At 49.9% G+C, this 13,185-nt stretch overlaps 1 protein-coding gene across 1 annotated transcript in view; it reads right to left on the bottom strand.

Moving 5' to 3' along the window:
* Window positions 1–11,206, bottom strand: part of LOC309373984 (1-phosphatidylinositol 4,5-bisphosphate phosphodiesterase gamma-1-like) — an 86,013-nt gene extending 74,807 nt beyond the window's left edge. The window contains exon 1 of the mRNA XM_081918654.1: window positions 10,076–11,206. Coding sequence (XP_081774780.1) covers window positions 10,076–10,310 — 235 coding nt within the window. The 5' untranslated portion in view covers window positions 10,311–11,206. The remainder of the gene's footprint in view (window positions 1–10,075) is intronic.
* Window positions 11,207–13,185: the final 1,979 nt, after the last annotated feature.

Raw genomic sequence — 13,185 nt, 5'->3', positions numbered from 1 at the left:
CTCACCTGTCCCGGGGACAGTCTAGACTCTACGGGATATCTAACAATCCGGGATAGCAGCGGGAAGCAGCGGGAAACGGCGCTGGAATACGGGAATTTCTCGCAAAAAAAGGGAAGGTTGACAGCTATGGTTTGATGCTTGGGAATCAGAAGACTGAGTGGAAAAGGGAAACGTAAAAAAAAGAAGAAACATGCAGGAATCACAGCTGGGTTAAGACAATTCAAGGTGCTGTTGGCAATGGAGGTGTGCAGGAATAATTCAGATAGATATGGAAGCCTTCCTTGAGCACAAACACAAGTCTGTTAATCTCCAGCTGATACCTACTAACAGCAAATTTGTCCCCAGGCTGGCCTTTAACCAAAGGAGCTCTCTGTTCTCCAGTTCCCCCCGACATATTTGCAGAGAGCCTGCGCTAAGGGAGGAATCTCACCCGGCCGTGAATGGCTGCAGAGCCGGACGAGACCACAAACCCCCTCCAAAGCACGCTTGCCCTGGGTTATTTAATATATTTCTGGCAGGATCACGCTCTCTCCCTCCGCCCCTTGCTCACTCGCAAGGAGCTGGGGCAGGAGGGAGTGGGACGTGGGGCCACTCTCAGCTCGGAGAGGATTTGGCAAAGGGACTCCTGGTGCAAAGAGCCTTAACGGGGAGTGAGTCACCCCACACCAACCCCCGGCTGCAAGAAGGGTGTTTCAGAGGCAGAGAGCACACACAGCCGCTTCCCTCGCGGATGTGGCGTCCGACCAAGCGCTGCAGAAGGGCACGACCCCAAAGCTTTTAGCAGCGTTGGAAGCAGCAAGAGGGAGCTTCCGTTCTGCATTAGGAGGGACCGCAGCGCAAGCTGCAAGGGGCCGGCACAGATTGCTTTTCCTGGAACTCTGACCCCGGGCGTTCGGATGCCTGCGGCGGCAGCATTCCACCGCAACCACAGTGTTTCATCCCACGCGGAAGCCACGCCATCGTCAGGTCTCGGGAGGGGCAGGGGGAAGAGGGAAGAACCATAGAATCCTGGAATCGCAGAGTTGGAAGGGAACCCAAAGGTCCTCTAGCCCAACCCCCAGGAAACTCAACTGAAGCACCCATGACAGGTGGCCCTTAAAAAACCTCTCAGGCTTGCTTACCCTGAAGGCAGATGCCTGAGAGTGCTGGGGTCTGCAGGCACTGCTGAGGACTAACTGAATGAGGTTTCTCATTCGGAAAACACCAGCGTGAAAAAGCAAGCCAGCGGGTAGTTCCCTGTCCCTTGCAGGGCATCCTCGCCAGTTTAAAGCACAGGAGCGTCAGGCCAGAAAGGACTTGGCAACCTAGAGATCCTAACAACAACAACAATAACAAATTATTATTATTATTAATACCCCATCCATCTGGCTGAGTTTCCCCAGCCACTCTGGGTAGCTCCCAATCGAGTGTTAAAACAATACAGCATTAAATATTAAAAACTTCCCTAAACAGGGCTGCCTTCAGATGTCTTTTAAAGATAAGATAGCTGCTTATTTTCTTCACATCTGAAGGGAGGGCGTTCCACAGGGCAGGTGCCACCACCGAGAAGGCCCTCTGTCTGGTTCCCTGCAACCTCACTTCTCGCAATGAGGGAACCGCCAGAAGGCCCTCAGAGCTGGACCTCAGTGTCCGGGCAAAACGATGGGGGTGGAGATGCTCCTTCAGGCAGACAGAACCCAGGCCGTTTAGGGCTTTAAAGGTCAGCACCAACAAAGATTAAAAATACATTAAAATGTCACACATTAAAAACTTCCCTGAACTAATTGCTTCTCTTTTTGTTTTACCACCAAGACCTACAGTTTGGGAACCACGTAGCCCACTTCAGTTGCGGACCCCTGCCTATCCTTTTAGTAGGGACGCGGGTACTGCTGTGGGCTTGCCAATCACAAAGTTGGCAGTTCGAATCCCCGCGATGGGGTGAGCTCCCGTTGCTCGGTCCCTGCTCCTGCCAACCTAGCAGTTCGAAAGCACACCAGTGAAAGTAGATAAAGAGGTACCACTGCGGTGGGAAGGTAAATGGTGTTTCCATGCCCTCTGGCTTCCATCACGGTGTTCTGTTGTGCCAGAAATGGTTTAGTCCTGCTGGCCACATGACCCGGAAAGCTGTCTGTGGACAAACACCAGCTGCCTCAGCCTGAAAAGTGAGATGAACGCCGCACCTCATCGTTTTAGTGGCAGGATAGGGGAAGGAGAGACCTGACTGGCTACAGAGCTGTTGAAATGGCACCATTAGGAACAGGTCAAGGCAAGCTTGGCTTGCGGAAAGTTTTGAGTGGCGTTTTGCTTGCCATCCCAGAATTTACAGTAGCGACCTCACTTACACACTGAGAGGAGAGGAATGCATTTTCTGCTTTCCCTCTCCTTTTCAAACCCCTTTCAAATCCTGACTACCACATCTGTAAAGTTTTTAAAAAATTCTCTATAAACTGAGCATGTCAACGGGTCACCTAGTCACAGTCTTCCTCCTACCAGGGTGAGCTGAACTGTGTCCTTATTTTAAGTTGCGGTCTTTATTTCTAAATTTGCACCTCTTTGTTGAAATTTAGCATATGTAAATGTTATGCAGCGGAGACTTCACCTCACCAACAAAGGTCTGTATAGTTAAAGCTATGGTTTTCCCAGTAGTGATGTATGGAAGTGAGAGCTGGACCATCAAGAAGGCTGATCGCCAAAGAATGGATGCTTTTGAATTCTGGTGCTGGAGGAGACTCTGGAGAGTCCCATGGACTGCAAGAAGATCAAACCTCTCCATTCTGAAGGAAATCAGCCCTGAGTGCTCCCTGGAAGGACAGATCCTGAAGCTGAGGCTCCAAGACTTTGGCCACCTCATGAGAAGAGAAGAGTCCCTGGAAAAGACCCTGATGTTGGGAAAGATGGAGGGCACAAGGAGAAGGGGACGACAGAGGACGAGATGGTGGGACAGTGTTCTCGAAGCTACCAGCATGAGGTTGACCAAACTGCAGGAGGCAGTGGAAGAGAGGAGGGCCTGGCGTGCTCTGGTCCAGGGGGTCACAACTAAACAACAAAAACAAATGTTATGCCAACCTGTGCCCTCCCCCTTTCCTCCCACTTAAAGGCACAGTGTGGCTTTCCAAATTGCAGTCTCTCCTGGCCACCCAGAACAGCAGGTCAGCTGTACCCTTTGACAAAGGCCTTGTGAGAAGAACAGGATTTCCAAAACAAAACGACCTATTGTCGTTAAGAGTCGTCAACAGGCTCATCACAGCTATCTGCCAATCACCCATTCCCACCACCCTCCCCACCTTCTCACTATATAGAAGGGTCTGGTGACTTCTGTTTCAGTGTATCTGAAGAAGTGTGCATGCACACGAAAGCTCATACCAAGAACTAACTTAGTTGGTCTTTAAGGTGCTACTGGAAGGAATTTTTTTTTGTTTTGAGGATTTCCAAAAGGCATTTGTGGACCTCCTCCGTTCTGCCTTCCCACCCACTCCTCGGCTGCAAGCCCTTTTCAAACCAGGCCTTTCTGATCTGCATGTTTATGCCACGTAGATCTAGTAGATCACATTCCCAAGAAGGGCGAGGGAGCCCACTTGGAAGAAAACAAATCGTTCACCGAAACGACCCCTCTCTTCCTTTATAGCACAGGGCCTCCACCCTGCACCCCACTTTGCCTTGCAGGAGTTTGACTCCTGGTGAGCCAAATGGGGTCCCCCCCATATGGACTCCCCCAAATGGAGCCTCTATTGCAAAGGGACTAGATTTGGCCTTGAAGAGTTTGCCCTGCACCCTAGCTGCTTCCCTTCCCTCGCTCCCTCTCCGCCGGGGATTATATCAGTTCTCTGGGAAGTCCGATTTGCCGCTTGTCATTTTGATCTGACCTCCCTGTTGTAGGGCTGGTCCCCTCCCTGTTCCCCACTTGTATGGGGCAGCTTTTAATCCTCTCAACCGCACCAAAGCAAAGGTCAGCCCTGCCCTCCCTCTCTTGATGGGCCTCTTAGGCAGAGAAGAGTGCTGTGAGGGGGAAAGGCAGAAGGATGCTCTAGTTATCTCCCGCTTGGACTAATGCAATGTGCTCTACGTGGGGCTATCTTTGAAGGTGACCCTGAAACTGCAATTAATCCAGAATGCGGCAGCTAGACTGGTGACTGGGAGTGGCCGCCGGGACCGCGTAACACCGGTCCTGAGAGATCTGCATTGGCTCCCAGTACGTTTCTAGGCACAATTCAAAGTGTTGGCGCTGACCTTTAAAGCCCTAAATGGCCTCGGTCCTGCATACCTGAAGAAGCGTCTCCACCCCCATTGTTCAGCCCTGACACTGAGGTCCAGCTCCGAGGGCCTTCTGGCGGTTCCCTCCCTGCAAGAAGTGAGGTTACAGGAATCCAGACAGAGGGCCTTCTCGGTGGTGGCACCCGCCCTGTGGAATGCCCTCCCAGCAGATGTCAAAGAAATAAACAGCTATCTGACTTTTAGAAGACATCTGAAGGCAGCCCTGTTTAGGGAAGCTTTTAATATTTGATGAATTATTGTATTTTGATATTTTGCTGGGAGCCGCCCAGAGTAGCCAGGGAAACCCAGCCAGATGGGTGGGGTATAAATAATAAATTATTATTATTACAAACTGCCTCCGACAGAGTCTGACCATTGGTCTGTCTAGCTCAGCTTTGCCCATGCCAGAGTAGCCAATAGGACGACAACTCCCATCATCCCTGACCATTGGTCATTTTGGCAGGGGTCCAATGGGCACTGTGGTCTGAAACATCTGGAGGGCAGCGCATTGGCTACCCTCTCTGTGCACTGACCGGCAGCTGTTCTCCAGGGTTTCCACCTAGGGACATTCCTGGCCCTCCCTGGAGATGCTGTGGACTGCAGCTGGGACTTCTGTATGCAAAGCAGCTGCTCTAACACTGAGCTGCGGTCCTTGCCCTTGCTTCTATCACTTCGCTTGCCAGTGGGGCTGCAGTCCTGTGTCCTGTTCTAGGCAAAGGATGTTGACAATCTAGAAGGTGTACATAGGAGGGCAACCAAGATGACCAAGGCATAGCTGTCAACTTACAGATTTGAAAATAAGGGACCAGCAGCCTCGAAAATAAGGGATCAACAGCCAAAATAAGGGATTTTCAGGGCACAGGTATGTTCAACTTCTGAGCCCCTCCGACCCAAGGGCAGAAAGCCCAGCCAGCAGCCAAACGAAGCCTCAAGCGGTGGTTCCCACAGCGCAGCAACCCGGCAAAGGGGATGCAGCAAGGAAAACCACCGTCACCTCTCTGCTGGAAAGCGCTGAGCAAAGGCGAGTCCCCAGGCAACATGGCCGATTGGATCGGCACAAGGCAGGCAAGCTCCACCCCCCAGTTGTTCTTAGACTCCTTATTGGGTGAGCAATGCAGCCAAGCAACACAGCTGGAGCCTCCCTCCTCCCTGGCCGGCAGGGAGGGAGGGAGAGGAGATGCTTCCTTTGAAACCTGGGAAATTTAAGGGACATCATCAATAAGGGACAGCAGCGGGACATGGCACTGGGATAAGGGACTTTCCCGCCAAATAAGGGACAGTTGACAGCTATGGACCAAGGGTCTGTAAGCCAAGCCTGATGAGGAACGGTTGAAGGAGCCGAGTATATTTAGCCTGGAAAAGAGGAGGCTGAGAGAAGACAGGATAGCCATCTTCAGATATCTCAAGGGCTGTCACATGGAAGATGGAGCAAGCTTGTTTTCTCCTGCTCTGGAGGGTAGGACTCGAACCCATGGCTTCAAGCTCCAAGAAAGGCGATTCCGACTCAGCATCAGGAATAACTCAAATAATTCAATATCTGCTCAAACCAATCCTCCTCTTTCTCACTGACCTCACTAACCTTGAGTAGGTTTGAACAATTTGGAGCGATTAAAATGTTAAAAGTTAAATAAACCTTGTGGAAGGAGGAGTGTTAAGGTATATAGAAGTGTACATAGGGTTAATTTGAATATGTTATTATTGAATATTGTATACCCAATGTATCAGCCGCTTGGGGGGTTTCACTATTTGTCTTTTTGTGTTTGGTAAAAAATAAAATATATATTAAAAAAATAAATCAGGAATAACTTTCTGAGAGCAAGAGCTCTTTGATGGTGAAACAGACTCCCACGAGAGGCTGTGGCTTCTCCTTCCTTAGAGGTCTTTAAGCAGAGGTTGGATGGTCATCTGTCATGGATGCTTTAGCTGAGATTCCTGCATTGCAGGGGGCTGGACTAGATGACCCTCAGGGTCCCTTCCAGCTCTATTATTCTATGATTCAACCCCCTCCTCCGTTGTTCTTAGCCCTCCAGTTTCTCTCCCCTCGCAGAGGCTGCGCTGCCCTTCTGTGGCCCAACCTTCCCCTTGAGCCGTTAGGACGTTCTTGATCTCAACCAATGTCCTGGAAGTCAACAGATGGGCAGGGTTTTCCCTTAAAGCTCATTCTAAGGAACTGGAGAGTCTGTTCTTTGATTTGTGGGAGATAAGGAAGCTGAGATAAGGAAGCTGAGGAATTTTTGAGGCAGGAAAGCGAGAGCACATCTGCAAGTACAAAAGGAGGCATTAGGGCCAGATGTTGTGAGCAAAGCACAACATCCTGTGCTGGAATAGCATCTGTGAGACATCCCAATTGTCCCCCAATTGGGGAGGGGGTCCGCTCCTACCTACTTGGCTTGGGTTTGCAAAGATACGGCTAATATTGGACCAGGCCAATGGCCCATCTAGTCCGACATCCTGTTCCCACAGCTGGCCAGCCAGATGCCAGGGGGAAGACTTTAAGTGGGACCTGGGTGGAAATTAATAGGAGACTCAGGTGATGAGCTGCAATGTCTGGGAGACCAAAACTGGGTAACATGCAAATAAAGAGGAAGGTGTACAGAGATCAGATGATTTCATGGGTGGCGCTGTGGTCTAAACCACTGAGCCTCTTGGGCTTGCTGATCAGAAGGTCGGCGGTTCGAACCCCCGTGACGGGGTGAGCTCCCGTGGCTCTGTCCCAGCTCCTGCCAACCTAGCAGTTCCAAAGCACACTAGTGCATGTAGATAAATAGGTACCGCTGCAGCGGGAAGGTAAACGGCGTTTCTGTGCACTCTGGTTTCTGTCACGTGTTCCATGCGCCAGAAGTGGTTTAGTCCTGCTAGCCACAGGACCTGGAAAGGCTGTCTGAATACAAACACTGGCTCCCTTGGCCTGAAAAGCGAGATGAGTGCTGGAACTCCATAGTTGCCTTTGACTGGACTTAACCGTCCAGGGGTCCCTTACCTTTATCCTCATGGATCAGGTAAGGGAATATTTCCAGAAAGATAATGGTGGATCCAGAAACTGTATGAAATAAAGGGGAGTCGTGTTCCAAGAAGAGGAACTGATTGGCTACAGGTCTCCCCTGGTCCCAAACCGCTGAATAGAACCAGGTTGGCAAAAGGTGGTTTGTGCTGCCATTTTTTTAACTGCAGCACTGACTTTTTTATTTTCACACATTTTTTTTGCTTTGCATTTTTGTGGGGTATCATCATAATCACCATTATTATTTCACTTGAATAATCACTTGCTACATATGGACCCTCGAAGTGTCTTACAAAATGTGAAGAGCACAATTAAGGAATATTTGAAAAAATATGTTAATATTTAAATCTTAGAATAGCTTTGGAAGTGGATATACGCTGTAGGGTTAGAAGATAGTGTGTTTTAAAATAGTATTATTTGTAAGTGATAAAATGTGAAGTTTTTTATAGTTAAAGTATGTGTGATTTTAAAAAAGGTGGTTAGAAATTATGAGATATGTAAACTGCTAAAGATGAGGTAAAATGAAAATCAGAAAGATGGGACTTGGGGAAGCCCACTTAACAATGTTTAGAAAAATAAGGGTAAGACAAGAATCTGTTTGTATTGTTTGTTTTTCTGTTTGTGTTCTTTATTTGTGTTACAAAATGAATACTGTATTTTTTTTTGGAAAAAAACAAAAACAAGATGTGAAGAGCACTGCCCTGACTCCCGCCCAAATATGTAAAGAAAGGCTTTTACTTGTGAGTAAGAGAGAGGTCTTTACTCAGGCTAGTAATGGTACAGTCTGGGCAATAAGTCACAATTCAGGAGTTCTAGAGAGGGCAAGAAGTTCAGAATCGGACGGAAGCAATGAAGATGTCCCAATGAGTTTCCCTGTCTCTCACACCGGCTTTTACAGATGAGGTGGGACAAGAATCTCTACTCTTGTGGGGATTCCAAGAGTGTCAGCATTGCTGTCTCCAGGTCAGGCGGGAGAGCTGGCATCTCTATTCCCCTTCCAAAAGTGACTGAAGTCAGGATAGAAAGGGGAGACAGCTGCTCCCAGGTTCCCCCATTCCCTAACTTTCCTTCTCCTGCGCCACAGTCTGCCCGATCTTGACAACACTGTGAGGCTCATGATAGGAATAAACACGAATGAACAGTATATCACAACAACCTACAAAACGGACCAGATAAAACAGCAGCAGAGACAGCAAAATCAACACAATCCATCAAATATCTGGGAGAACAGGTATTTTTACACCTGGTTCCCAAAAGCATGTTAGTGATGGCACCTAGCAGGCCTTACTGAGGTGAGAGCATCAAAGGGAACGCCTGTGAAAGGGACTCAACTGTAGGGCCCAAGTAGATGCCAGCCAAAAGCGGTGCTCCAACAATATTGGGGTCCTGAACCATACAGGGATATATTGGTCAAAACCAACAACTTGAACTGGGCTCAGATATGTACCAGCAGCCAGGGCAACTGTGCCAGGACTGGTCTTTATATAATCAGCTCCCCAGCAGTTGGTTGGCCACGTTCTGCACTAGCTAGCTGAAGTTTCCAAACAGTCTTCAAAAGCAGCCCCACATAAAGCCCACTGCAGTAGTCCAATCTTGGGGCTACCACAGCGTAGACTACTGCAGCCGGGTCAACCGATAGGGTCGTAACTGAGCCACCAGCCAATGCTGGCGGAAGGTGCTCTGGTCTCAAGCGACCTGATGGGGCATCAGAAACAACAAGGGATACCTGGAGTTGACTAGGTGCCTGAGTTTTTATGTATAAAATTGCATTACACAAACACACACTCGCACTCTGCTCCTTCTGGAGAAAGTCTACAAAACGAACAGCACTGTCAGGATTTGGGCTGAACGGGGTAAACAATCATGGTTCCATCTCCCAATAAACTAAGGCAGTGGTTCTCAACCTGTGGGTCCCCAGATGTTGTTGGACTACAACTCCCATCATCCCTGAGCTCTGGCCTTGCTAGCTAGGGGTGATGGGAGTTTTAGTTCAACAACATCTGGGGACCCACAGGTTGAGAAAGGCTGAACTAAGGCAACCACAGAAGCCAGAAGAAGCCAGAAACATCTCCACTCAACCTACCATGGTCTTCATAATAACAGCTTCCAGAACAGCCTCACCAATGTCATCAGATGCCATAAGGTTCGGCCAACTCAATAACACTTCTTTGCCCACTGCCAGCGCCCTCACAACTCCCTGGTGTGCCAGTCCTGGTGGCCAGGTTTCCCCAAGGACACATGTGCAACATCGGAAGGATACGTGGCTGCTAAGACTGGGGTTGCCAAGATCCTCACAGGGTTAGAAATTCGCCAGGAGCATTCTGCACCTGTCTAGGGGCCAAATGCGACTAAGTGACGATGCCCAGGCAACAGGATGGCTCCTGATGTCTCCACCATCTGGAGGTGCATGCCTGGGGGTCCTTGGACTGTTTTCACACACAAATACCACACCCTGCAGAATTATACCCATTAAATATTTTATCTACACAATCAGGAACCCAAAAGTCGTATTGAAAAAGCTGCCTGGCCCCAAATTAGCAACCAGGCATTCTGTTTTAACGACTGTAACCCTGGTTTAAGGAGGCCGTTGGCACCTAGCCAATCCATCTGAGTTTCTAACACGGCATCCTCCACTTGCTAACCTGGGCCAGTGGGTCAGAGTGCGGCCCGGCGCAGAGCACATTTGAGCAAACTCCACACTAGTTCCCTCTCGGCACAAACCCGTGGAGCCTTCTCCAGTATCTTGCACCAGACCCCACGTTCTCGGTCCACCCCACCTCCCCTCCCCCCCCACCGCCCCAAACCATAGCGCCCCAAACCACAGCAGGTCCCCGGCCAACTCACCATCTCCTTCCACCTTCTCTGGGGTGCGGCTCCAGACCACCTGCCTGCTTTTCAAGCGGACTTGGAAGTTCCTCCGCTCAGGCCTCTGGGATTTCTTCTGGTAGAAGAGGGTGAGGACGGTGCCCGTCTCCAAGCGCTTGAGGACCCCGGACATGTTCCCTGCTCCGGCCGCCTCCGTCTCAGAGGGGTCCTCCAGGAAGCCATTGAGGAAACTGTTCAGCCTGGACAGAGACATCCTTCTCACTGCATGGCCTTTGGTGGCATGCAAAGCCACAGAAAATCCTCTCCCCCTTTTTTAGCGGAGGGGCGCTCAAGACGCTGCTAAAATCCCGCTGAGATATATAATATTCCTTGCTGGCAACTGCATATATATTAGAAACCTCTTTCTATTTCTCTGTCTCTAAGCTGTGACGGGATCTCCTTCGATCCGGTGTCTCCTTCTGGAAGCTTCAAGGCATGGAAAACCAGATTTGGGGGGCTGAAAAGGGAGGTGTCCCCCCGAAAGCTGATGGAAGAGGCTTCTCCGGCTGCGAGGTTCAAGCCCGGCTCAGAGCGATCCAGCCCAGCTGGAATTCTGGCCCAGAGAGGAATGGAGGTGGGGGAAATCTCGCCATAGCTTTGGGGCTGGAGAGGGGGTGAGACTTTGGTGCCCTCTCTGGGCAGAAGCCCCGGGCAAGCCCCACCCGAGGTGGGCTTTGCAGGGATGGAGGAAGAGGGTGGCGCACCCAGGCAGGCAGCGCCCCTCCTGCCCCAGGGACCCGGGTGGCAGCCCCCGGCCACCCCATCCACTCACATCTGCCCAGGGTCTTCTGTGGGGTGCAGAGATCTTTTCTCCAGGAAGCTGAATCCCCAGATCCCAAAGGCCAGGAGGCTCCTCTGCAAACGCTCCTCTGCCCCACACCCAGGAAGGGAAACGCGCTCGGGGAGCCTTGGCAGGGTGGTCTATGGGGGTGGACCCCTTCTTGTCCCCTTTCTGGTCCTCTTCTCCTGCTCCCTTTCCTCGCTCTCCCTTCTCCTCCTCGCCTTATTTCTCCGCTGATTAATTGCAGCCTGCTGCTGAAATGGACGCCCAGAGGAAACTGCAATCGCACATGGCCGGAAAGAGACCAGAAAGGAATTTAGGAGGGGGGAAAAAAATAAATAAATCCTGGATCTTACAGAAAGCAAAATAGGAAAGTGCGGGGGGGGGGAGGAAGGCTGGAAAGGTGGAGGAGGGCGACACCTAGAGGCGGAAAGAGGGCATGGCAGGAGAGCGGAAGGGAGGGGTTGCGGTAACAGACCAAGGTGGGTCCAGATGCGCAGCACAGATGTTTAGCACTACAAATCCCATCGGCCCCTGCGCCAGCTGATGGGACTTGTAGTCCAAACAGCTGGAGGACACTCGGTTGTCAAAAGGGCTCCCCAGAGAGAGAGGCGCCTGAACCTTACTTTAAGTTGCTGCTGTTGTTATTTATTTTAGTTGCCCTTTTTCTGCTCCAAGTAAAAGTCTTTTTTTTGTTGTTCTCCCAGGCTTTTATAAACCTGCATTCTTAAAATGGCTTGGAAATAAAATTTCTAAAATTGTGCCTTATCGTTTTATCTTTGCGGGTCACCCAGAAGTCTGTTACTGGGCAGCTAATCTTAAAAACCAAAATAATATCATTTTTTTTAAAAAATAAAATGGCAGAGGAGCACAGAAGGTGCTCCTTCTGCACCTTTATTGATTACATAAAATTCATACACTGTTTCATTGTAAAACAAAACAACAATGAACAAACTTGAAAATGGCTTACCAAAAAGATAAAGCAATTAAATGATCAATAAGAAAAATAAACAACAATAATTTAAGACTTTAGAAAATTTAAAATAACAGATAAAAATCAGATTAAATATTGAATAAACTTTCTAGACATCTGGGTAGGCTCGTCTAAACAAAAATGTTTTTAGGAGGCATTGAAAAGAGCGAAGGGGCCTGCTTAAGACCAATGGGCAGGGAGTTCCAAAGTTTAGGTGCTGCCACACTAAAAGATCAACATGTGGAACGGGTATTGTGTGCCACCTGCAAGTGCCAGTTCCACCAATTGAAGCCAAATTATAGGTACATGCTATCATACATGGTGGGAGTGGGTCCTTGGTCTGAGTCAGTAGAAGGAAGCTTCCTATGTGCCTATAAGGCTTTGCAGGTCAAAAGAAGGATTTTTAATTGGTATAGAGGAAAGTGACACGGGTAGCGCTGTGGATGAAACCACAGAGCCTAGGACTTGCCCATCAGAAGGTTGGTGGTTCGAATCCCCGCGACGGGGTGAGCTCCCGTTGCTCGGTCCCTGCTCCTGCCAACCTAGCAGTTCGAAAGCACGTCAAAGTACAAATAGATAAATAGGTACCACTCCAGCAGGAAAGTAAACGGCGTTTCTGTGTGCTGCTCTGGTTCACCAGAAGCGGCTTTGTCATGCTGGCCACATGACCCAGAAGCTGTATGCCGGCTCCCTCGGCCAGTAAAGCGAGATGAGCGCCGTCACCCCAGAGTCGGCCACGACTGGACCTAATGGTCAGGGGTCCCTTTACCCTTATGGAGGAGAGGTAGTCCTGGCAGCTGTGATTTTCCAGGCTGCGGGGGGCAGGGGGGAGAAGAGAGCAGCGTGCTCTCTTTTCAGCCCAGCAGTCGTGAAGACGTGGAGGTCTCCAGCGCATTTGCCACAGTGCGCCAGAGATTCTAGCCTGGGGGCAACCGCTAACTCGAACCTGCTGTCCCTGCCCTCCTTCCCCAAATGATAATCCCACCAGGAAAATGTGATGCACATTTGACAAATGAAAGGAGTCTTTCCTTTGGGACTGCAGGCGGCAGCTTCTCCTGGAAAAGGAGCCCCCACCTTGTAAGCCAAGTGATGCTCCTTCCCTTGGGCACAGGCTCCTCTGCGAACACTGGCATCAGCAAAAAATTCAATTTCAAACTTCATTTGCCCTTGGGAACCATCTCTCTCTCTCTCTCTCTCTCTCTCTCTCTCTCTCTCTCTCTCTCTCTCTCTCTCTCTCCCTTTTCTAAAAACAGAGAATTTTTCCACCCGCCCCCAAGCTGTTCACTTTTCTGGAAAAGTTTTACTGGTAGAGAGCGTTATCTGGAAGATCGCAAC

This window comes from Podarcis melisellensis (assembly GCF_964234715.1).
Source record: "Podarcis melisellensis genome assembly, chromosome: 7".
Taxonomy (NCBI): domain Eukaryota; kingdom Metazoa; phylum Chordata; class Lepidosauria; order Squamata; family Lacertidae; genus Podarcis; species Podarcis melisellensis.
Note: the sequence above shows the minus strand (reverse complement) of the source record. Positions and strands in the feature narration are given on the sequence as shown.